The sequence below is a fragment of the Bufo gargarizans genome, chromosome 3 (assembly GCF_014858855.1).
Source record: "Bufo gargarizans isolate SCDJY-AF-19 chromosome 3, ASM1485885v1, whole genome shotgun sequence".
Lineage (NCBI taxonomy): Eukaryota > Metazoa > Chordata > Amphibia > Anura > Bufonidae > Bufo > Bufo gargarizans.
This window is the reverse complement of record NC_058082.1, coordinates 198,677,837-198,703,500: the sequence shown is the minus strand read 5'-3', so window position 1 is coordinate 198,703,500 and position 25,664 is coordinate 198,677,837. Positions and strand designations below refer to the sequence as shown.

At 41.7% G+C, this 25,664-nt stretch overlaps 1 protein-coding gene across 2 annotated transcripts; it reads left to right on the top strand.

Annotated features, from left to right (window-relative positions):
* LOC122931061 (regucalcin) lies at positions 1-24,982 on the top strand. 2 transcript variants are annotated; one of them, XM_044284968.1, is made up of 7 exons: positions 1-142; positions 5,806-5,972; positions 9,113-9,295; positions 10,810-11,025; positions 16,602-16,733; positions 21,636-21,790; positions 24,566-24,982. In XM_044284968.1, the coding sequence occupies exons 2-7, from the start codon at positions 5,810-5,812 to the stop codon at positions 24,614-24,616; spliced, it is 900 nt and encodes a 299-aa protein (XP_044140903.1). In that variant the 5' UTR covers positions 1-142; positions 5,806-5,809; the 3' UTR covers positions 24,617-24,982. The 2 variants fall into 2 exon arrangements, with proteins under 2 accessions (XP_044140903.1, XP_044140904.1); XM_044284969.1 differs by lacking the exon at positions 1-142 and adding an exon at positions 4,949-5,106.
* The last annotated feature ends 682 nt before the right edge of the window (positions 24,983-25,664 follow it).

The window sequence follows — 25,664 nt, the reverse complement described above, 5'->3', positions numbered from 1 at the left end:
GCAAGCTTCAGTCTGTTAGCTGTATTTTAAAGGTGATTTAACTACAGGAGTTAAATATTAATAGGCTTCACATATATAAGACTGGAATTGTTACAGCCTGTTGCAGTCAAGCCACCGCAGTGACCCTGGGTCCCCCATATCAGTAAGTAAAATCTGATTTTGTATATTCATGACTTGCTCAAACAGCTGACAGCCCTGCTCTCTACATTTGGATGCTTTGTGGCCTGTCTATATATTTGTATTGGCAGTGATATGACAGCAGTTACAAATGACGATGGGTAATGGTCTATGTTGTCTGGTTTTCCAGAATATTACTTTGTATGTTCTAAGTCTAAGGCCACTTTCACAAAGTCAGAGTTCGATTTCCATCAGCGATTGTGATTGTGATGGACTCAACAAAGAGATAACATATAATGGAAAGGTCTGCACCTGGTCTGTGTTTTTGACCCACACCTTTTGGTTTTGTCTCACAATAACTGATGGAAATCACTGATCAAACACTGATTGCGTGAAAGCAGCCTAAGGGCTGTATTACACCAACCAGTTATCTGACAGATTTTCTGGCCAATCATTGCTCAGACGGCCCTTTACCCACAAACAGATCTTTTGTTATACACACCAACTATTGGTTCAGATTGAACAGATAATCTGTTGGTATAATACAGCCCTAAAGGCCTACACGGGCAGATTATTCTTAAAATTAATGCTAACGAGCGTTCATCTGCCGATTACCTGAAGAACGAGCATATGCTCGTTCATCGGGTAATCGGGATCTTTTAACATGTTAAAAAATCATGGTTTGCCAGCGGCATATCACGCCGTGTAATAGGCTCTCTGCTGCCGGCAAACCATGAGACAGTATAGGGACGAGCGATGTATTAACGATCGCACGTCCCTATACTGAGGAGGAGATTGCTTCATGTAATAGCAGCGGTCTCCTCCTCTAGCGAGCAGGCTATTGACGGGAAGGAACGCTTCCCTCCTGACAACCGTCTGCTCCATATGCCCGTGTAATAGGGCCATTAGGCTACATTGGCACAACCATTTTAATGGACTTTTTTTTTAACAGGTGCTTTCTAAAAGACAGCCCCTTTCAATTGTATGGGGGCCGTCAGACTGTTTTTCATAGGCCATTAAAAAAAATAGCCCCATAGACTTCAAGTAGTCCTAAAAATGATTGTGTGACGGCGGTTAATTAAACCGCCATCACACAGCCATTTTCGCATTCGTGTGAATGTTGTCTAACAGAAACACTATTTGGTATGGCCTGTGCCTGTTTGTTCAAAAAATGCGGACAAACCTGGATGCTAACTTTTGATCTCTTGGTGAAGGTTGACAGATGGCTTCAATTAACCATGTATTCAAAAAGGGAAACACTAGGGAAGAGGACTTTGATATGAAATCAGTAGTGTCCATGATGACCTAAAAAATATTATCATAGATATAGAGGACATTAGAATACATTTCAATGTATGCATAGCACCACTAAACTCACTTAATTTTAGTTTCCTGCTGCCTATACAGCACCAATATATGCTGTGTACAGATTGTGGACACATCAGTGTCTTGAGTGGACACCATTATTTTAAGGGAGCCTGTCACATTGATTGTAATGTCTGAGCTACAAGCAGCATGTTATAGAGCAGGAGGAGCTGAGCAGATTGATATATCGTTTTATGGGAAATATTCAGTAAAACTTGTACTTCATTAATTTAAGTCAGGCATGCTCAACCTGCGGCCCTCCAGTTGTTGCAAAACTAAAACTCCCAGCATTCCCAGTCAGTCTACAGCTATCAGCCCGCAGCAGGGCATGGTGGGAGTTGTAGTTTTACAACAGCTGGAGGGCCACAGGTTAAGTGCATGCTCATTCTGGGCTTTGGAGTCAGAGAGGTGGTCTTATCAGTGATTGACAGCTCTCCCTGTGTACACAGTCATAGAGGGCAGGCCATCAATCACTGATAGGACCGCCTCCTTCACTTCAAAGCCCAGAATAAGCAGGGATATAACTGAATGAAATACTAAATCTTTTCTCATAATACTATATATCAATTTGTCCAGTTCCTCCTGCAGCTCAGACACCAAGCTAAATGTGACAGGTTCCCTTTAAGTCACTATCCAGGGTAGACAGTCAGCTTCATATGAAGCCAGTTCATATCAGTATCTAAAAATGTAAGAAAACAAAAAAATAAACTTCACTCACCTCTTCTTTCCCCCAGCAATCCAGTGCATAAGCTCAATCGGTCCTTCCAGTCCATGATTACAAGCAGCCAGCATATGAGGGCTGCAGAAGTCACTTGTCATATTACTGGTATCATGGCTCTGAGTTCGGAGAAGTGATGTCACTGATTGGCTGCAGCGGTCACATGCTGGCTGCTTGTAATTGGAGGATTGCTGGAGCTTCTGTGCTGGATTGCTGGGGAAAATTAGAGGTGAGTAGGGCTTCTTTTTTTGTTTTCATAGATTTGCAGCTATTTATATCTATTTTCTCGCAAGCTGGATAACCCATCGGTACAGTTAGGAGGTATTATCAGTGACTGTCAGCTATGCACCGATCTGCAAACAGTCGTTCCCAACAATCTGCTTGTGTGAATGTGCCATCAATCACTCGATGAACAAGTGAAACACACGTTTATTGGGTGAGGCTACTTTCACACTAGCGTTCGATCGGATCCGTTCTGAACGGATCCGATCATAATAATGCAGACGGAGGCTCCGTTCAGAACGGATCCGTCTGCATTATTTTAGCATATAACAGCTAAGTGTGAAAATAGCCTCGTACGGATCCGTCCAGACTTTCAATGTAAAGTCAATGGGGGACGGATCCGCCTGAAGATTGAGCCATATTGTGGCATCTTCAAACGGATCCGTCCCCATTGACTTACATTGTAAGTCTGGACGGATCCGCACGCCTCCGCACGGCCAGGCGGACACCCGAACGCTGCAAGCGGCGTTCAGCTGTCCGCCTGTCCGTGCGGAGGCGAGCGGAGCGGAGGCTGAACGCCGCCAGACTGATGCAGTCTGAGCGGATCCGCTCCATTCAGACTGCATCAGGGCTGGACGGCTGCGTTCGGGTCCGCTCGTGAGCCCCTTCAAACGGAGCTCACGAGCGGACAGCCGAACGCTAGTGTGAAAGTAGCCTGATCCTATTGTTCGTGCAGGCACCACCGATCATGGCTTCTGGGCAGCTGATCGCTGTTTAGACCATGATTCTTTATGAGGAAGAGGAATTGCAATAGTGATCCCCTACCCTCGTACAGTGAAGGAGATTGTTGAATGTAAACGCGTGTTCTCCTTCACTGAATGAGCAGCAGACTGTCGAAAAGGAGCGCTTCCTTCCCGACAATTGGCCGCTACATCCTCCCGTGTAAATCCAGCTTCATACACCAATGCTATCAATCACTGATAACACCTCCTTCCTGTCCCGATGCGGTTCACAGGAAGTGGAAAAAGCTGAGATATAAATGTATAAATTACAGGTTTTACTGATTCTTTTCTCACAAAAATATATATAAATCTGCCCTTCTCTATCCTCTCCATGTTTATAAGGCTAAAACGACATGTAACCAAATTCACTACAAATACGCTCAGAACTAAATACTGAACTACCTATCCCATGTATGATGTATATTTCAGCACTCAGTAAAGCCTAGAAGCTATAACATGTTAGAAAAAATATATCAATTTTTGCATGATTTCGTCAGGAGATTTAACATAACAGATAGTAGGAAACTGCTCTTAGCAGTAGACCCCAAACCTACTAAGCCTCTTTGCAGTTGCACATAAGTCCGCCCCTGTAAGGACTTGCTTCATTCAATTGCTTTTATTTTTTTTTTAAATCAGACTTTTTATCAAGACAACATAAGAAACTAAATAACTTCTACTGCGTCAATGTATTATCATTTCTAAAAGGCCACTAGCAAAAAACAAGCAAAGATGAACTCTGAAAGGGGGTTTAGGGTTGTTCAAAAGATGCTTGGGAATGAAGGCTCTGACCTCCCAAGTGTCCCTCCTTTGGAAGGACAGCCCCTACTTTTGACCCAAGTCCCCCTGTCCCTCTTTGCTCCATAAAAGTCCTTCTTTTTGATCTGAGGTATAGATTTGCATTACTACATTTACAATATTGATCCAGAAAGTGTTGGTCTGGTCCCTGTCTGTGAAGGACAAAATGAAAAATATATAGTATAATGCCGCCTGATTATACCAGACACTACATTCCCAAATCTTATGAGTGTGTACACATTCCTAAGGTGGGGGGTGAAACTCACTTGGGTGAGGGGCTATAGATTAGAAGAAGCAAGCATTGGTAATGAATAACAGATGTTGGCCAAGAAGAACATGAAGCAAGCATTATCTATATATGGAGATGTCCAATGGGGTTGTAGAGAGAGTTTACCCTATCTAATGAGGATAGGACAAGTATGTAAAGTTTAGGATGGTTATGTGTATAAGATGAGTGTGGGCCTCTCCCCCTTTGAGCATTTTCCTTTGTGCGATTGAAGCTGTTAATGCTCCCGGCTAGCCGCAATAAACCTTATTCTTCCTGAAGAATGCGTTTTCTGAGTGGTTTTCCACAACATCTGTATATTAGAGCCCGTCTTATAGTATTTTATTATTTAATGCAATTTGAGTTGTAGAAATTTCTGTATTCTGATCATTTTTGCACTATTGTATAAAAAAAAACTTTTGAAGTAGCAGGAAAATTTTTTATTTTACAGAACTAACGATGTGTCCCTCTTTGACCGTAGTTGGGAGGTATGCCAAATGCACCTAACGTTTTCGCATTTAGCATGCACTGTAGTGTGTAGTGAAGTTCTCCGTTGCTCCAGCAGGTGGCCTACTTGGGTAGCTGTTGGATCTTTTTTTTTTTTTTTTTTTTTTTTTTCTCTTTGCAGCGAAAACAAATCCTTTGACCTCTCCCCGGCAAGAGAGTTGCAGGAAATGTACTTATAGAGGGGAACTAACCTCCTTCTGGTTGAAAGGATCATGTTTTTTCACTTTTCCTTCAAACTTTGCAAAAAAGCATCTAATTTCTTAGTAAAACAACACTTTTGAGATAAGGAACTATTATTCTATTATGCTAGTTTGCAAAAGCAGCACAGAATCCTGGTATGTTTTTTAAGTCTTCTATTATATGTAGCGTATAAATGTGTTTGCTCTAATTTTGAAGCTTTCTGAGTGTGCCCAGGATGTTTTTGTTTCTTATGTTCTTTAATAAATGGATTTTGTTAAAATGTGAACAGTGCAAGTATAATCCTATGTCTTCCATAGTTCCCAAGAAATGCTAAGTCAATTTAAAAACTGAAAATGCAATAAGTGTGACTAGGTGTACGGATACACTTAACAATCTTTACTCCAAATTTAGACAACTGTTGTTCAAAACATTAAAAACCAAGCGGTTAGACACATGCCCCATTCTGCCACATGACTAGGTGATTGGACTTCTCTTCCACCTAAGGCCTCATGCAGATGACTGTATTTTAGATCCGAGCCTGATACACTTTTTTTGCAGATCGCACGTGGACCCATTCTTTTCTATGGGTCCACAAAAAGAATAGACAGCACATCAATCTGTCTGGCTCACAAATTATAGAGCATGTCCTATTCTTGTCCGGTTTGTGGACAAGAATAGCCATTTCTATAAATGAGACTGAGAAAACAGATGGAAGGTATCTGTATTTTGTGGTTATGGTCGTGTGCATGAGGCCTAAGATGGCTGTCTTCGATACATACTGTTGAAAGTTATCAGTACCACTTAAGCTACAGTTTACATTATCATTTTTTCTCTCAATGTCTCCATTTATATAGAACCATGTCTTCTATCAAGATTGAATGTGTTGTCACTGAGAGGTACCGGATTGGAGAGTCACCGGTCTGGGACGACAGGGAGGGCGTTCTAGTGTACGTCGATATTACAGGAAAGAAGGTCTGTCGCTGGAACCCCAGTTCAAACAAAATCCAGACTGTAGTTCTAGGTAAATATCACAGTAACGAAATTGGTCATTGTTTTGTTTTTTTGTTTTGAGAAGGCTGGAACTGGTATAATTGAAAATGATTACCTACTTTGATACATTTTATGGACTGATGATATATTAGTAAAAGTGTAGTCTAGCTGTTCTCTGGGAACCAGCACCTCCGGGTATGCATGTCTCATTATCTGTAATCAGATGCAGTATGTGTGATATCATTTACTTTCCAACTGAATGTTGGTGCAGCTGTAAGAGTATGCCCCAGGGGATAGCCTAGTATATATAATAGGGGAGAGTTATTAAACTGGTGTAAAGTGGAACTGGCTTAGTAGCAACCAATAAGATCCCATTATTCATTGTTCGCAGCTCCTTTGGAAAATGAAAGGTGGAATCTGATTGGTTGCTATGGGCAACTAAGTCAGTTCTACTTTACACCAGTTTGATAAATTTCCCCAATGCTTTTAGTGGATTTGTTATATATGTCATGTTTTCATAATACCATGTTGTGCACTGTATTTTGTGTTGTATACAGTGCGATTTTTGTTTTTGCGTGGCACTTGTTCTGTATGACAGTGGGAACTTTGGTCCTAGTGACCATTTTACAGGAGGCTTGTAATTCACAGGGCCATCTTTGGAACCCTGTAATGACGTCAGGAAAGAGCAAGGTCATGGGCATTCAATTGGATGGGCGAAATAGAACTTCATAAATAGGACTAGATTGGTGCCAGAACGTGGTGGGGCTTACACTTGCGTTCGTTGAGCAATCACATTAGCAGTGGTTATGTAATACAGAAGTTGAGACCACTAGCAGAAGGGTTTGGGGCTTGGCGAAGAGAGATAGGGTCAAGGAAGAAAGTAACATGGAGCTCGGGGCAGAGCTAAGAAAAGACATGAACCTATAGAAAAGTGAAACTGCTCTAGACTGTGGAAGAAGTGAGTTCACAACTCGAAAGAAAATGGGGTCTGTCCAGCTGGTGAGGCATTATTGACTGAAAGGCTCTGAGAGATTATATATACAGGTCCTTCTAAAAAAATTAGCATATTGTGATAAAGTTCATTATTTTCTGTAATGTACTGATAAACATTAGACTTTCATATATTTTAGATTCATTACACACCAACTGAAGTAGTTCAAGCCTTTTATTGTTTTAATATTGATGATTTTGGCATACAGCTCATGAAAACCCAAAGTTCCTATCTAAAAACATTAGCATATTTCATCCGACCAATAAAAGGAAAGTGTTTTTAATACAAAAAAAAGTCAACCTTCAAATAATTATGTGCAGTTATGCACTCAATACTTGGTCGGGAATCCTTTTGCAGAAATGACTGCTTCAATGCGGCGTGGCATGGAGGCAATCAGCCTGTGGCACTGCTGAGGTGTTATGGAGGCCCAGGATGCTTCGATAGCTGCCTTAAGCTCATCCAGAGTGTTGGGTCTTGCGTCTCTCAACTTTCTCTTCCCAATATCCCACAGATTCTCTATGGGGTTCAGGTCAGGAGAGTTGGCAGGCCAATTGAGCACAGTAATACCATGGTCAGTAAACCATTTACCAGTGGTTTTGGCACTGTGAGCAGGTGCCAGGTCGTGCTGAAAAATGAAATCTTAATCTCCATAAAGCTTTTCAGCAGATGGAAGCATGAAGTGCTCCAAAATCTCCTGATAGCTAGCTGCATTGACCCTTCCCTTGATAAAACACAGTGGACCAACACCAGCAGCTGACATGGCACCCCAGACCATCACTGACTGTGGGTACTTGACACTGGACTTCAGGCATTTTGGCATTTCCCTCTCCCCAGTCTTCCTCCAGACTCTGGCACCTTGATTTCCGAATGACATGCAAAATTTGCTTTCATCCGAAAAAAGTACTTTGGACCACTGAGCAACAGTCCAGTGCTGCTTCTCTGTAGCCCAGGTCAGGCGCTTCTGCCGCTGTTTCTGGTTCAAAAGTGGCTTGACCTGGGGAATGCGGCACCTGTAGCCCAGGTCCCCCAAGGTCTGCAATCGGTCCTTCTCCACAATCTTCCTCAGGGTCCGGTCACCTCTTCTCGTTGTGCAGCGTTTTCTGCCACACTTTTTCCTTCCCACAGACTTCCCACTGAGGTGCCTTGATACAGCACTCTGGGAACAGCCTATTCGTTCAGAAATTTCTTTCTGTGTCTTACCCTCTTGCTTGAGGGTGTCAATGATGGCCTTCTGGACAGCAGTCAGGTTGGCAGTCTTACCCATGATTGCGGTTTTGAGTAATGAACCAGGCTGGGAGTTTTTAAAAGCCTCAGGAATCTTTTGCAGGTGTTTAGAGTTATTTAGTTGATTCAGATGATTAGGTTAATAGCTCGTTTAGAGAACCTTTTCATGATATGCTAATTTTTTGAGATAGGAATTTTGGGTTTTCATGAGCTGTATGCCAAAATCATCAATATTAAAACAATAAAAGGCTTGAACTACTTCAGTTGGTGTGTAATGAATCTAAAATATATGAAAGTCTAATGTTTATCAGTACATTACAGAAAATAATGAACTTTATCACAATATGCTAATTTTTTTAGAAGGACCTGTATATGGTAGTAGTGGAGCTCCATCACCGTAAGTGTCCCATTAAGCCAAGATGGTTAGAAAAGGTGACTGCAGGAGGACTGATGGCCACACTTACCAAATCGTACAGTTCTGTTCCTTTGGGCATATCTCCTATTTTATGTCAATGTTTATTCCAGGACTGTACCCTGAAGAGACTTCTTATGAGAACAGGACTGTTTTTTGTTTGGCTTATACTGCTATACTTAAAGGCTATGCTTCAGCTTAGTTGTAACCATCAAGAATTTTATTTCATTGTGGTTAATAAAAAGATAACTTTTTGGTTTACACCATCACCTCCATGTCTGTGGCATCCTGTGTGGGTATTTAATGATCACGCTTCATCATAACACAGCCCCTTAAACTATGTATAGGCAACAGATCATTTTTGACTTTACTCATTTATGTTACCTCATCCCAGTACAGTCATGCAAAGTCCCAGTTACATTTTCTCTTAGCTACAACTAGGCTATACTGTCTTTTGTGTTTTATTTCCAACAAATAGAGGAAGCTGAATAGTGTTAACTTTATTATTTCATGAAAATGTCAATTTATTTTGTCTCCTCTATAGAAGAACTAGTCGGCTCTGTTGCCCTGCGAAAGTCCGGGGGCTATGTGATCGCCACAGGCACTACATTCTCAGCCCTGAATTGGCTAGACCTGTCAGTAACCCCCCTTGCTCGAGTTGATGAAGATAAGCCTAACAATCGTTTCAATGATGGAAAAGTAGATCCAGAAGGGAGATTTTTTGCAGGTGCAGTAGCATTTAATTATCAATTTAAAGGGCTTATCTCTCCAAGACAACCATTTCTGAAAAAAAAAAAAAAAAAAAATAAAAACACCCTGGTGATCCAATGTTCAACAACAGTCTGACTTCTGGAAACCTTGACAATCATGTGATATTGGCAATAGAAGCTTCTAGCTGTCTAATACATGGACTGGCCAATGTTTTCAAAGGCAGGTTTACATGCGCCAACCAGAAAGCCGATTGTCGGGAAGGAAGCGTTCCTTCCTGACATTCAGTTGCGGTTTAGGTGAAGGAGACCACTGCATTTACATGCAGCAATCTCCTTCACATCATGAGGATGAGGGATCGCTATTGCGATAGCTTGTCCCCATTTAGCTGCACTTTTTCTAGGCGGCAGATTACTGTTTAGACAGTACTATCTGCCGCCCAGATACGATAATTGGTGTGCCTGCACGAACGTCAGGATCACACAATGAACGAGCGTTTTGCTCACTCATTGGGTGATTGGCAGCACATTTAGATGGGCAAATTGTCGGGAATGAGAGTTCGTAGGACTGCCCGACAATCAAACAGTGTGAATCCACTTTTAGGCCTAGTTTACATGTCAGTGTTTTGGGCAGCGTTTGGTCACTGATTTCCAGTGTAGCCAAAACCAGGAGTAGAGCTCACACAGAGCTCAGGAATAATGGGAAGATTTGTTCCTGTTCTGTGTTTTTTAGCCACACCTGGTTTTGGTGGAAATCACAGAAAAAATACACTGATATGTGAACTAGGCTTTACTTAGCCCCCAAAAAAGTTAGATATATGGTAATTACTGTAATGCAGTTGTACTAATATCTCTGAATATTTCTAAAGAGTTTCTACTGAATAGAGCCTATCCCCTGGTACAACTTTTTATTCTGCCTACCTCACTCAATCTGTGCCATTCATTTGAGTAATCCAGTACTTTTCTCTGTTGCCCCCTTGTTCCCAAGTTATTGTCCAGAGTGGGTGATCTTTCCTCCTCTGATGCTGTCTACACCGAGTGGACAGCAACAGAGCAGTGAGGATCACCTCCTTAGCTGAACACAGGCACCTTTGCATATCGGGCACCAGAACTACAGTACTGTCCTTGAATAGTGAATGGGTGGCAGAAATATAAAAAAGGAGTATAAGTGGTGGTGCTAATGAGGTAGGTAGGCAGATTTCAAAGTTTTACCAGGTGATGGGTCTTCTTTAATTCAAATACATAGAATAAGTTATTACTATTAATATTATTGTGTAGTTTTTTTCCATGCTGTTTTTGAAGCCAGGAGTGTACTCAAAAAGAGGATAAGTCACTATCTTGTTTATATGTGTCCTCAATTTATGATCCATTGCTGGCTGCACCAAAGAAACATTCTAGAGGAAAATGCTACCATTTGTTTTCTAACCAGCGATTACAGAATGCAATTGTTTTCTTCATTTAATATCGCTGCATTTTTCTCGTTAAAAGCCACCCCTGAGTTTTGTGAAAGTTAACTTGCATTGTCTCTTCATAGGCACCATGTCTCAGGAAATCCGTCCTGCAGTTGTGGAGAGGAACCAGGGCTCATTATTCACTTTATATGCGGATCACTCGGTGGTGAAGCACTTTGACATGGTGGATATCTCGAATGGTTTAGACTGGTCTTTAGATCACAAAACCATGTACTACATTGACAGCCTTTCATATACAGTTGATGCATTCGATTATGATGTGAAAACAGGAAAAACATGTAAGTAAGCACTATTTGTAGGTTCTGTTCAGGGCCGGTGCTACCATAAGGCAGACCAAGCGGCCGCCTTAGGGCGCACCCAGGGGGAGGGCGGAAAAATGTGACATGGAGGGGGAGAAATGTGACATGGGGGTCTGATGGCTGACATTGGGGGCTGATCTGAGGTCTGATTAACATTGGGGGTCTGATTGGGGCTGTGAGCTGAGGTCTGATTAACATTGGGGGTCTGATTGCTGGTCTGACCTGAGGTGTAATGGAAAATATTTTTTTCTTATTATCCTCCTCTAAAACCTAGGTGTGTCTTAGAGGGCGTAAAATATGGTCCTTAAACGAGCCATTGTCTGAAGCAGAGAGAAGATACCAGGACCACAGAGAGGAGAAGCGTGGGGGGGGGGGGGGGGGCGCCAAAATGTAGCTTCGCTTGTGTTGGCAAAAATCCTTGCACCGGCCCTGGTTCTGTTAAATAAAACTTGTCAGCATATAATTTATGCAGTAAAACAGAAAATAAATACTTGTCCAGCTAAACATAGCTGTTCAACAGAATTGTGATTCACTATATCCATTTTGCATTGGCTCTCACATTCTCTGTACTATAGGCAAACTTTTTAGCTTGGAGCTACAGCTAGGCTTTTGGTAGCACTTTTAATTAATTTACATTTTTGAGCTACAGCTATACTTCAAACTGGAAATTGACTTGTATGCAATCTTGTGTACTGATTTGATAATCAAGGTGGCAGCTCGCATGTGTTCGCAGGCGAACACGGCGAACTGGCCATCACTGTTGATAATCAAAATCAATCAAAAGTGCTACAAATAGTCCATGTGTAGACCCAACCTCAGAATGCTTGTATACAATGCAGTCCAGTAGTGGGATTCACCACACCTGGACTTTCCAGGAGTCACCTGTACATTTTGTTTGTTTCAAGTACATGTGCAGCCTGGAAATTGGTGGAGATAAGCATGCAAATCGTACTGCCATATCGCAGTGTATATAGACAGCCTTATAGCTCAGTAATGAGCACAGCAGCATCACAACCTAATGAGGACTTTACACAAAAGATCATATATATACAGTACAGACCAAAAGTTTAGACACACCTTCTCATTCAAAGAGTTTTCTTTATTTTCATGACTATGAAAATTGTAGATTCACACTGAAGGCATCAAAACTATGAATTAACACATGTGGAATTATATACATAACAAAAAAGTGTGAAACAACTGAAAATATGTCATATTCTTGTAAATTTTGTTTTTATTAACAAATATAATAAGATCAATACAAGCTTAACAAGGTATAAAATGAGGTAAATATCACCATTACAAGTGCAAATTATATCCATTACAAGTGTATGCATTATATCCTGTTAAGTCATCACAGGAATAATACTTCCTAATTTTAAAGTACATATCGAACATGAGAATCAATAGGAAAATTCAATATAAAATCATTTCGAAAACTGACTTGTAAAATGGTGAAAGGAAAGTTAGGAAAGGGAAAGGGAAGGGAAACAAGACAAGGGGTCAAACAATAAGGGAAAAAAGAAAGTTGTCACATGTTTTGTTAGATAATTCAAAACAGTAAGGAAAAAATAAGTTGAAATCAAATGTATAAAGAATATTTCAGTCAAAATACTTAGATACTTTGTCAGAGGAAACATAATCACACCACTTGGTCCAGATCCTGAGGTACTTTTTGGGGTTGCCGGCAATAGTCCACCTAAGTTTTTCGAAGTGGCTAATAGTTAAGACCACCTCCATCCAATCCTGAATAGTCGGTATCTCCACGCTCAGCCAGTGTCTGGGAATTATGGTTTTCAATGCCGCAATTAAGAAAGGAAACAAACGGTCTTTAAGGAGATTGTGTTTTTTGTTATACAATCCAAGCAGAACCAGTTCTGCATCTACCTCTACTTGTGACCCATATACCTCTGTAAGTATTTGATTACATTTTTGCCACAGGGGCGCAATTTTAGAGCAAAAAAAACATATATGTGCTATAGACCCGATTTCATCACCGCACCTCCAGCAGAGAGCGGAAATTTCCGGATTAATTTTGTTTAGAATGACAGGAGTCCTGTACCACCTAGAAACTAGCTTATAGTGTGACTCTTGGAGTGTAGTAGACGTAACTTTAGGAATAGAAGAAAGTAGAATTGACATGGTTTCTTGTTCATTAAATGGTTTTTTAAGCTCAGTCGACCAGGTAGACAGGTATGGTGGAGGAGGTACCGTACTATTGATAATGGAATAAAACCTAGATATTCCGTGGCTTATGGGAGTCTTATTCAACATCAATTTAGTAAGATCATGAACACTGTCTTGAGTCATGAATCGAGGATTTAGCACTGAGAGATGCTTCAGGATCTGGTTGTACTCCTTCCTAGAAAATTGGGGGAAATCACCACTTTCCAGATATTTTGCGCGTTCCACTGGAGAGGCAGCTGAATATAGAGCTTTCAAAGGCAGCATATAGCCATTGGGGTGTGAGACGATTCGACTCCTAACCAATCTCAAACTGTTTGGAATCGAGGCCAGCAAGGGGAGTTCCAGGCAATTAGGAGATGGAATAGCATGTTTCTTGATAAAACTGTGCCAAGCGTGTATGGCATGCTTGGTGTAGGGATTATCAATTCTAGCGTATAAATGTTTATTATTCTTAGTCTTCCAGATCAGGTAATGGAGGGGGCATGGAGCAAATCCCTCTTCCAAATCTACCCAGAGTTTTCTCGATGGAAAGACATTCCTTTCCTTAATTCTTGTCAGGGTCACAGCAGTGCTATATTTACCAATATCCGGAAGACCAAGTCCACCCCTATATTTTGGTCTAGTCAAAGTATCAAACGAAAAATATGTCATATTCTAGGTTCTTCAAAAGTAGCCACCTTTTGCTTTGATTACTGCTTTGCACACTCTTGGCATTCTCTTGATGAGCTTCAAGAGGTAGTCACCTGAAATGGTCTTCCAACAGTCTTGAAGGAGTTCCCAGTGATGCTTAGCACTTGTTGGCCCTTTTGCCTTCACTCTGCGGTCCAGCTCACCCCAAACCATCTCGATTGGGTTCAGGTCCAGTGACTGTGGAGGCCAGGTCATCTGGCGCAGCACCCCATCACTCTCCTTCATGGTCAAATAGCCCTTACACAGCCTGGAGGTGTGTTTGGGGTCATTGTCCTGTTGAAAAATAAATGATTGTCCAACTAAACGCAAACCGGATGGAATAGCATGCCGCTGCAAGATGCTGTGGTAGCCATGCTGGTTCAGTATGCCTTAAATTTTAAATAAATCCCCAACAGTGTCACCAGCAAAGCACCATCACACCTCCTTCTCCATGCTTCACGGTGGGAACCAGGCATGTAGAGTCCATCCGTTCACCTTTTCTGCGTCGCACAAAGACACGGTGGTTGGAACCAAAGATCTCAGATTTGGGCTCATCAGACCAAAGCACAGATTTCCACTGGTCTAATGTCCATTCCTTGTGTTCTTTAGCCCAAACAAGTCTCTTCTGCTTGTTGCCTGTCCTTAGCAGTGGTTTCCTAGCAGATATTCACACAGTCTTCTCTTAACAGTTGTTCTAGAGATGTGTCTGCTGCTAGAACTCTGTGTGGCATTGACCTGGTCTCTAATCTGAGCTGCTGTTAACCTGCGATTTCTGAGGCTGGTGACTCGGATGAACTTATTCTCCGCAGTAGAGGTGACTCTTGGTCTTACTTTCCTGGGGCGGTCCGCATGTGAGCCAGTTTCTTTGTAGCGCTTGATGGTTTTTGTCACTGCACTTGGGGACACTTTCAAAGTTTTCCCAATTTTTCTAACTGACTGACCTTCATTTCTTAAAGTAATGATGGCCACTCGTTTTTCTTTACTTAGCTGCTTTTTTCTTGCCATAATACAAATTGTGTATCCATCTGACTTCTCCACAACGCAACTGATGGTCCCAACCCCATTTATAAGGCAAGAAATCCCACTTATTAAACCTGACAGGGCACACCTGTGAAGTGAAAACCATTTCAGGTGACTACCTCTTGAAGCTCATCAAAAGAATGCCAAGAGTGTGCAAAGCAGTAATCAAAGCAAAAGGTTGCTACTTTGAAGAACCTAGAATATTACATATTTTCAGTTGTTTCACACCTTTTTGTTATGTATATAATTCCACATGTGTTAATTCATAGCTTTGATGCCTTCAGTGTGAATCTACAATTCTCATAGTCATGAAAATAAAGAAAACTCTTTGAATGAGAAGGTGTGTCCAAACTTTTGGTCTGTACTGTATATATATATATATATATATATATATATAGAGAGAGAGAGAGAGAGAGAGAGAGATATTGTGGGGATTCGCTCTGGTAGACAGGGTGTGCGGACGCAGTACAGATGCAAATTACCAGTTCTTAAATCAAACTTCCGTGTTTATTCACACACAAGCAAAAACAAAACGGCACTTTGCAGTCTTGGTGTTAGTTCACACCCAATGGAAAGTCCACATAGCAAAAATCACCTTGTTGGCAGGGGTCTGAAGACTTTACGAATGCACTGTATATATTCACAACAACAATATGTCACATTGTCATGGGTTATGCACATATACAAAGAACACATATGGGAAATTGGTAATCTTGGCAAAAACAAAAAGCCTCCATGCCTCTAAATGACACACTTTAAGGGCTGTTTCACACGAGCGGATGCCGTGCGTGACATCAGCTGCGTGAATGACAGCCAAGACCCGATGCGGACAGAAGAAGCACGGAGCAGTAACATGATTTATAATGCTCCGTGCCTCTCTATGATCTCTTTACTACAAAATCACAGTGAGATAAAGTTGTCACTGTGATTTTGTAGTAAAGAGATCACAGAGAGGCACGGAGCATTATCAGTCATGTTACTGCTCCGTGCTTCTGCTGTCCGCATCGGGTCTTGGCTGTCATTCACGCAGCGGATGTCACGCACTGCATCCGCTCGTGTGAAACAGCCCTAAAGCAACCTTGTACAGTAAACTTTCCTAACATCCTATTTAGATTAAAGAGGCTGTCTGAGATTTTTAAATGGATGGCCTATCCTCATGATATTTTATAAATATCTGATCAGTGGGGGTCCGACTCCTGGCACCCTCACTGATCAGCTGTTTGAAGAGGCCGCAGCGCTCCAGTGATTAGAGCATCATACACTATATAGCAGCTGTGTTTTGTATTGCAGGTCAGACCAATTTATTTGAATAAGACTGAGTAGTGCATAGGCTATTTCACAGATGAACATGACGCCACTAGCCTAGGAACTGGCAGCAGCACACAATGGAGGATAGGCCATCAAAATCTCAAACAACCCGTTTAACTGGTTGTACAGTTTTAATGCACATATATCAGCAGAAACTTACAGCATGCATTGTTAAAAACAGGTCAAGTCATGGGCAGCTGGCTAGCTGAGATGCACAGTTTCTTTGGCTCTGGACCAGACTCGCTGTATAGCTAATAATGCATACAATTAACAATATTTTAATTTGGCTCACGATAAGTTAAAGGTATAATTAGGTCTTCTTTTGCATTTGTGCTAGCCAGTGTAAATTATAAATCAGCTTCTCTCCGCAGCCAACCGCCGCCATGTCTACAAGTTGCAGCAGGATGAAGGGATTCCTGACGGCATGTGCATAGACGCAGAGGGGAAACTTTGGGTTGCTTGCTATAATGGAGGAAGGGTGATCCGTATTGATCCTCAGGCTGGTAGGATATATACACACATTAGTTTTGTTTTCTTATAAGTATATTTTCATTGGATGATGTACTTATTGTACATGTATACAGTATACTAACAATGGCCACAAAAGATAAAGGTGATGTCTAATCTGCATAATAATTGACAAGAGGAATGTGATATTTCCATAATGTATCTATGTGGTGATATCAGAGCACTGATTATGAGATACCTTCATTGTCTTACTACCTCTGAGAACATTTAGGATGTTAAAGGAAATCTGTCACCAGGATAATCACTATTGAAGTAAAGCCATGGCCTAATAGCACTTAGTACCTTATTTCCAGATGTGCCTTTGTTCCAGCAATAGATGTTTTTTATCCTCTGAAAATTCAGTTTATTTGGTATGCAAATGAGCCAGTAAGGTGCCCAGAGGGGCGTCATTCTTTCAGAAAGCAGCGCAGGCAAGCCTCCTTCCACAATGTGCCCACCAACCCCTCCATCATCATATTCAAGCCATAATTCTGCCCCCCTTTCCCCTGCTCCCAACATGAGGGCGGCAGGGGCGGGCTGGGACGGGGGGTAGGGAGGCAATTGCCCCCCAGGCCGCCCTAAAGTATGTTAAAAATGGCCGCCCGCTGAGCACCAGAGGGCCAGGAATGACTTGCGCACCGCCAGTCTGTTCTTGGTATCTTCTCTCTGGGCTCCCGACAAGTTGTTAAGGAGTAGGACCTTTCCCACTCAGCCAGTGGCTGTAGCTATGTCACGTGTCAGGCCAATGATTTTCTGCTGTGCCAATCACTGGCCTGACACATGACACAGCTGTGGCCACTGATTGGCTGAGTGGGAAAGGTCCTACTCCTTAACCACTTGTCCGGAGCCCAGAGAGAAGATACCAGGAACAGACCGGCGGTGCGCAAGTCATTCCTGGCCCTCTGGTGCTCAGCGGGCGGCCATTTTTAACATACTTTAGGGCGGCCTGGGGGGCAATTGCCTCCCTACCCCCCGTCCCAGCCCGCCCCTGCCACCCTCATGTTGGGAGCAGGGGAAAGGGGGGCAGAATTATGGCTTGAATATGATGATGGAGAGAAGATACCAGGACCACACAGAAAAGAAGGGGAGCTGCTGCAGGGCCAGGTGAGGATAATGTTTTTTACACAACATTTCTAGAGGGGAGGGGGAGAAATGTGACATGAAAGGGGAGAAATGTGACATGGGGGAGAAATGTGACATGGAAGGGGTGAAATGTGACATGGAGGGGGTGAAATGTGACATGGGGGGATGATGTGACATGGGGGGGGGGAGAAATGTGACACAAAGTGGGTGATGTAAAAAGGAGGGGGTGATGTGACATGGAGGGGGAGAAATGTCACATTTCTCCCCCTTCCGTGTCACATTTCTCCCCCTTCCGTGTCACATTTCTCCCCCTTCCGTGTCACTTTTCTCCCCCTTCCCTGTCACATTTCTCATCCCACCCCATGTTACATCACCCCCTCCATGTTACATCACCCCCATTGAGTTCTGGTGGTGGTGGTGGGGGCGTCAAAATGTAGCTTCGCTTGTGTTGGCAAAAATCCTTGCACCGGCCCTGGCTGTTAGCCAGTATATAAAATGAGAATGCTCGGACTGGGAGAAAACGTCTGTATGTGGGTAAGTAACTGGCTCAGTGATAGAAAACAGAGGGTGGTTATTGATGGTACACACTCAGATTGGGTCACTGTCACTAGTGGGGTACCCCAGGGGTCAGTATTGGGCCCTATCCTCTTAAATATATTTATTAATGATCTTGTAGAAGGCTTGCACAGTAAAAATAACATTTTTGCAGATGACACTAAACTGTGTAAAGTAATTGACACGGAAGAGGACAGTACAGGGAGTGCAGAATTATTAGGCAAGTTGTATTTTTGAGGATTAATTTTATAATTGAACAACAACCATGTTCTCAATGAACCCAAAAAACTCATTAATATCAAAGCTGAATATTTTTGGAAGTAGATTTTAGTTTGTTTTTAGTTTTAGCTATTTTAGGGGGATATCTGTGTGTGCAGGTGACTATTACTGTGCATAATTATTAGGCAACTTAACAAAAAACAAATATATACCCATTTCAATTATTTATTTTTACCAGTGAAACCAATATAACATCTCAACATTCACAAATATACATTTCTGACATTCAAAAACAAATCAGTGACCAATATAGCCACCTTTCTTTGCAAGGACACTCAAAAGCCTGCCATCCATGGATTCTGTCAGTGTTTTGATCTGTTCACCATCAACATTGCGTGCAGCAGCAACCACAGCCTCCCAGACACTGTTCAGAGAGGTGTACTGTTTTCCTTCCTTGTAAATCTCACATTTGATGATGGACCACAGGTTCTCAATGGGGTTCAGATCAGGTGAACAAGGAGGCCATGTCATTAGATTTTCTTCTTTTATACCCTTTCTTGCCAGCCACGCTGTGGAGTACTTGGATGCGTGTGATGGAACATTGTCCTGCATGAAAATCATGTTTTTCTTGAAGGATGCAGACTTCTTCCTGTACCACTGCTTGAAGAAGGTGTCTTCCAGAAACTGGCAGTAGGACTGGGAGTTGAGCTTGACTCCATCCTCAACCCGAAAAGGCCCCACAAGCTCATCTTTGATGATACCAGCCCAAACCAGTACTCCACCTCCACCTTGCTGGCGTCTGAGTCGGACTGGAGCTCTCTGCCCTTTACCAATCCAGCCACGGGCCCATCCATCTGGCCCATCAAGAATCACTCTCATTTCATCAGTCCATAAAACCTTAGAAAAATCAGTCTTGAGATATTTCTTGGCCCAGTCTTGACATTTCAGCTTGTGTGTCTTGTTCAGTGGTGGTCGTCTTTCAGCCTTTCTTAACTTGGCCATGTCTCTGAGTATTGCACACCTTGTGCTTTTGGGCACTCCAGTGATGTTGCAGCTCTGAAATATGGCCAAACTGGTGGCAAGTGGCATCTTGGCAGCTGCACGCTTGACTTTTCTCAGTTCATGGGCAGTTATTTTGCGCCTTGGTTTTTCCACACGCTTCTTGCGACCCTGTTGACTATTTTGAATGAAACGCTTGATTGTTCGATGATCACGCTTCAGAAGCTTTGCAATTTTAAGAGTGCTGCATCCCTCTGCAAGATATCTCACTATTTTTGACTTTTCTGAGCCTGTCAAGTCCTTCTTTTGACCCATTTTGCCAAAGGAAATGAAGTTGCCTAATAATTATGCACACCTTATATAGGGTGTTGATGTCATTAGACCACACCCCTTCTCATTACAGAGATGCACATCACCTAATATGCTTAATTGGTAGTAGGCTTTCGAGCCTATACAGCTTGGAGTAAGACAACATGCATAAAGAGGATGATGTGGTCAAAATACTCATTTGCTTAATAATTCTGCACTCCCTGTATACTGCTACAGATGGATCTGGATAGATTGGAGGCTTGGGCAGAGAAGTGGCAAATGAGGTTCAACACTGACAAATGTATGGGTATGCACATGGGTAGGAATAATGCAAGTCACCCGTACATACTAAATGGTAAAACACTGGGTAACACTGACATGGAAAAGGAAGGAATTTTAGTGAACAGCAAACTAAGCTGTAAAAACCAGTGTCAGGCAGCTGCTGGCAAGGCCAATAAGATAATGGGGGGCATCAAAAGGGGCATTGATGCCCGTGATGAGAACATAGTCCTACCACTTTACAAATCACTGGTCAGACCACACATGGAGTACTGTGTATTGTACAGTTCTGGTCTCCTGTGAACAAGGCACACATAGCAGAGCTGGAGAGGGTTCAGAGGGGGGCAACTAAAGTAATAAATGGAATGAGGGAACTACAGTACCCTGAAAGATCAAAATTAGAGTTATTCACTTTAGAAAAAAGACCACTGAAGGGAGATTTAATTACTATGTATAAATATATCAGGGGTCAGTACAGAGATCTATCCCATCATCTATTTATCCCCAGGACTGTGACGAGGGGACATCCTCTGAGCCTGGAGGAAAGAAGGTTTGTACACAAACATAGAAAAGGATTCTTTACCGTAAGAGCAGTGAGACTATGAAACTCTCTGCCTGAGGAGGTGGTGATGGTGAGTTCACTAGAAGAATTCAAGAGGGGCCTGGATGTATTTCTGGACAGTAATAATACTACAGGCTATAGCTACTAGAGATAGGTTGTTAATCCAGGGAGTTATCTGATTGCCTGAATGGCGTAGGCTTCTACCTCAGTTTTTTTTTTTTTTGCCTTCCTCTGGATCAACTTGCAGGATAACAGGCCGAACTGGATGGACAAATTTCTTTTTTCGGCCTTATATACTATGTTACTATGTATTTATTTTTTTGTCAGTATTTCAAATCCACAGCATGTCCTAGTTTTTTTCATATTGGCTCTCAAATACGCCCATTATAGTCTACGGGAGTGCATAAAAAATGCAGAATGGAAGGAAGGAATACGCATGGAAATCTGGATAAATTACTGAAGCAATACTGATGACAATATTGATGATATATCATCTGGAATCTGTGTATTCCGGAGCCAGAACACTGATGGATTTCAATACATTTGTGTGAAAGAGGCCAAAGGAAACGTAATTATATGTAAAAATAGGTGCATTGAATTCATAAAAAAAAAGTTCTCCAACTCGAAGCAGCCTGTGCCACGAGCTACAACCAGTTGTTCATTATTGTTGCCTGGAACATTGCTCAAACAAGTAGAATTGATCTAGCAGTTGCATATGTGATGTCAGATTATCTATAAAATCCAGCCAAATGTACAGCATAAATTAATGGCAATTAATGTGCAAAGTCAATGCATTTCACCAATTTTAGCTAGTCTTGTATTGGCCTAATGCTCTGGTTGTTCTCGTTGTAATATTGGGTATACTGGGTGTAAAGCTACTTATTTGTTATAGGGAAGGTGATCCAGACTGTGAAGCTACCCGTGGATAAGACAACTTCTTGTGCTTTTGGAGGAAAGGATTATTCAGAAATGTATGTCACGTCAGCTTGTGATGGTATGGATGAAGAGTGGACTGCCCGGCAGCCCCAGTCTGGGGGAATCTACAAGGTAATTTATTGCTTCTCCACATACTTGGTTCAGTTCAGTCTCAATACACATCGGATCTCATGTATCCAAACTGTGACCATCCATCTTATCGCCGCTTGGAAGTAATCAATTCAGCTGTGATATTCTACGAGCCACAAGGACTATTTGATGTATAATTCTGCCTATTTCCATTGCAAAACAAGAACATAAAGATTGTATTTGTGTCTTTTCTTTTTAACTTTTGTATATACATTTTATATATAAACAGTCCTGATCAAAAGTTTAAGACCACTTGAAAAATGGCAAAAAATCATATTTAGCATGGCTGGATCTTAACAAGGTTCCAAGTAGAGCTTCAACATGCAACCAGAAGAAATGGGAGTGAGACAAAAAAAAATTGGAGCATTCAATTAAATGAAAACAACGAATAAACTGAAACAGGCTGTTTTTCAGCTGATCAAAAGTTTAGAACCACACTTCCAAAAAAAAACTAAACCCCCCCCAAAACAGAAATCCAACTTCCAAACATGAACTCAGTAATGAGTAGCTCTGCCGTTATTGTTTATCACTTCAAAAATTCGTTTCGGCATGCTTGATGCAAGCATTTCCATGAGGTGAGTGGGAACATTTCTGCAAGTGGTGAAGACGTCCACACGAAGGCCATCTACTGTCTGGAACTGTTGTCCATTTTTGTAAACTTCCTTTGCCATCCATCCCCAAAGGTTCTCAATTGGATTTAGATCAGGGGAACACGCAGGATGGGCCAAAAGAGTGATGTTATTCTCCTGGAAGAAGTCCCTTGTCCTGCGGGCATTGTGTACTGTAGCGTTGTCCTGTTGAAAAACCCAGTCATTACCACACAGACGAGGGCCCTCAGTCATGAGGAATGCTCTTTGCAACATCTGGAAATAGCCAGCGGCCGTTTGAAGCCCCTGCACTTCCTGAAGCTCCATTGTTCCATTGAAGGAAAAAGCACCCCAGACCATTATGGCGCCCCCTCCACTGTGGCGCATAGAAAACATCTCAGGTGGGATCTGCTTGTCATACCAGTAACGTTGGAAACCATCAGGACCATCAAGGGTCCATTTTTTCTCATCAGAGAATAAAACTTTCTTCCACCTTTGAATGTCCTATGTTTGGTGCTCTCTTGCAAAGTCCAAACGAGCAGTTCTGTGGCGTTCAAGGAGACGAGGTCTTTGAAGAAGTTTTTTGTTTTTGAAGCCCTTCAGTCTCAGATGCCGTCTGATAGTTATGGGGCTGCAGTCAGCACCAGTAAGGGTCTTAATTTGGGTCGAGGATCGTCCAGTGTCTTGACAGACAGCCAATTGGATCCTCCGGCTCAGTGCTGATGAAATTTTTTTAGGTCTTTCACTTGACTTTTTTGTTTCATAACCCTCAGGATCATTTAAGAATTTAAGAAATTCCAAATGACTGTCTTACTGCGTCCCACCTCAGCAGCGATGGCGTGCTGTGAGAGACCCTGCTTATGTAGTTCAACAACCTGACCACGTTCCAAAAAGTTTTTTTGCCTTTGCCATCTCAACGTGTGACTACCTGACGGAAAATGACAATGAATCCACATCTTTGCACAGATTTGGCCTTTTAAAGGCATGTGGTCCTAAACTTTTGATCAGCTGAAAAACAGCCTGTTTCAGTTTAATTCATTGTTTTCATTAAATTGAATGCTCAAATTTTTTTTTGTCCCACTCCCATTTCTTCTTGTTGCATGTTGAAGCTCTACTTGGAACCTTGTTAAGATCCAGCCATGCTAAATATGATTTTTTTGCAATTTTTCAAGTGGTCTTAAACTTTTGATCAGGACTGTATATATATATATATATATATATATATATATATATATATACACACACTGTACATAGTCTACTATGCCAAGGAAGCCATTGATCCCACTTAATAGTTTAAGACATGGTTTATGTATCATGCTCATAGGCTCTGTTCACATTAGGCTACATTCACTCAATAGTGATAAATGGCCGCGTGACGGTCGCTTTTTTTTTTTTTTTAACGTCCGTCACATGGCTGTTTTAAGAACAATGGTAGTGTACATGATTATTCACATGGCCATTTTTTTTACAGCCCATAAATAATACCTGTGAAAAAAATAGGACATGACAATTGAAGGAGCCCATTTTTTATGGCAGTTTCTCAGAAAGGCATCAGTGAAAAAAACTGCCGTTAAAAACTGACCATTTTGTTGTTTTTAACTGTCCTTTTTATCACTGTTGTGTGAATGTAGCCTTAACATTTTTTGGTCAGAATTCCAGTGTTTTTGTGTTTGTGTTTCATGGTCCACAAATCCCAGTTCTGCAAAACATGAATGTTGCACTTTACTTTTTCACTTCAATAGAAATGTCCTAACCTTGTCTGCAATACGGACAAGAATAGGACATGTTCTATCTTTTTTTGGAGGGGGGGGGGGGTTGTGGACCGGATGTGCAGCCACATTTAAATGAATAGGTCTGCATCCAATACGCAAAAAAATTTAATTGGATGTGGACCAAACATACGGTTGTGTGCATGAGCCCTTAAACAGACACCCGGGAGGGATACCTCAGGGACCTCATTTTAATTCAGTGGGTTTCAATTTAAATGGATCCTTTATAGTTGTCGTGGCTCCATTAAGGATGGTGGTGTGGCCAAAATGTGAACAAGCCATATACCAATATACTTTTTCAGAGGAATATTATTAGAATACCGTAATTTCTAATATTTTAGGCTACTGTTATTGTTTTTATATAATAAATTGTATTGAATGTCATTTGTACTATTTTACAGATTACTGGACTTGGTGTAAAAGGGATAGCAGCAACTCCATTTGCCGGTTAAACTTTTTATTGCCATTTCTCCTGCGAGAATAATTTAGAGGCTAAACCCTGAAGTGAAACTAAGACAATGTTTTACCGTTTGTATTGCAATGTGTCACTGAATTGCTAGATTAATAATCCTTTTTTAGACCAGGATTAATCACTAGTGTGTGCATTTTATACCATAATTTCATATGCATTGGACTGAAAACTAAAGTATTAAAGGGTCATCATTGCATTTTTCATAAATGCCTAGTTTACACTGTTTAATTTTATACTGTACTGAAACAGGGTTCTTGTCTGTTTCTTTATTATTATGTGCACAGATTTGTTAATGCTGTATTCCACCTATGTTAATACTATTAATAAATAGTAAATATGAAGATAACTGGTAGACGTTATATTTATTTGCACTGGTTTGCCATAACTGCCCAAATGGTAGCATCTTAATTTTGAAATGGCTTGCTTTGAAGATCGTTGTCTAATACAGGGGCGTAGCTATAGGGGGTGCAGAGGTAGCAGTCGCTACCGGGCCCAGGAGCCTGAGGGGCCCAAAGACCCTTGTGCCATATAAGAGGACACTGGAATTATAGAAAGTACATGCTGGTGAAGTTACACCTCTGGCTGGAGGGAAGGGGTTAGGTCAAGAATTTGGATTGGGGGGGGGGGGGGGGGTGTTACATTTTTGCCTCAGGTGGCATGAAGGCTATGTGTTTCCCTGTCCCTTGCCACAAAGTACTGAGGGAAGGGGCCCCAAGCTTAACTTTTGCACCAGGGCCCGTGAGGCTTTAGCTATACCCCTGGTCTAATAACATAGTTGGAGAGCCTCCAGACAGGGTAATTGTTCAGTGTTGCAAGCAGGGGTGTAACCAGAATTCATAGAGCTCCATATACAAGTCAGAAGTTTCCTGGCGATAAATAGATTTCACCTACAAAATAGAGAAAACTAATTAGTGTATATTTCAAAATATGACAGATACTCTCACATGATTAAAAGGATAGTGTCTAAGTGCTGGAGTGTGTTCCAACATGATGAGAAATAGGAAAGGTTGTTGGGAATGATCCTTTAT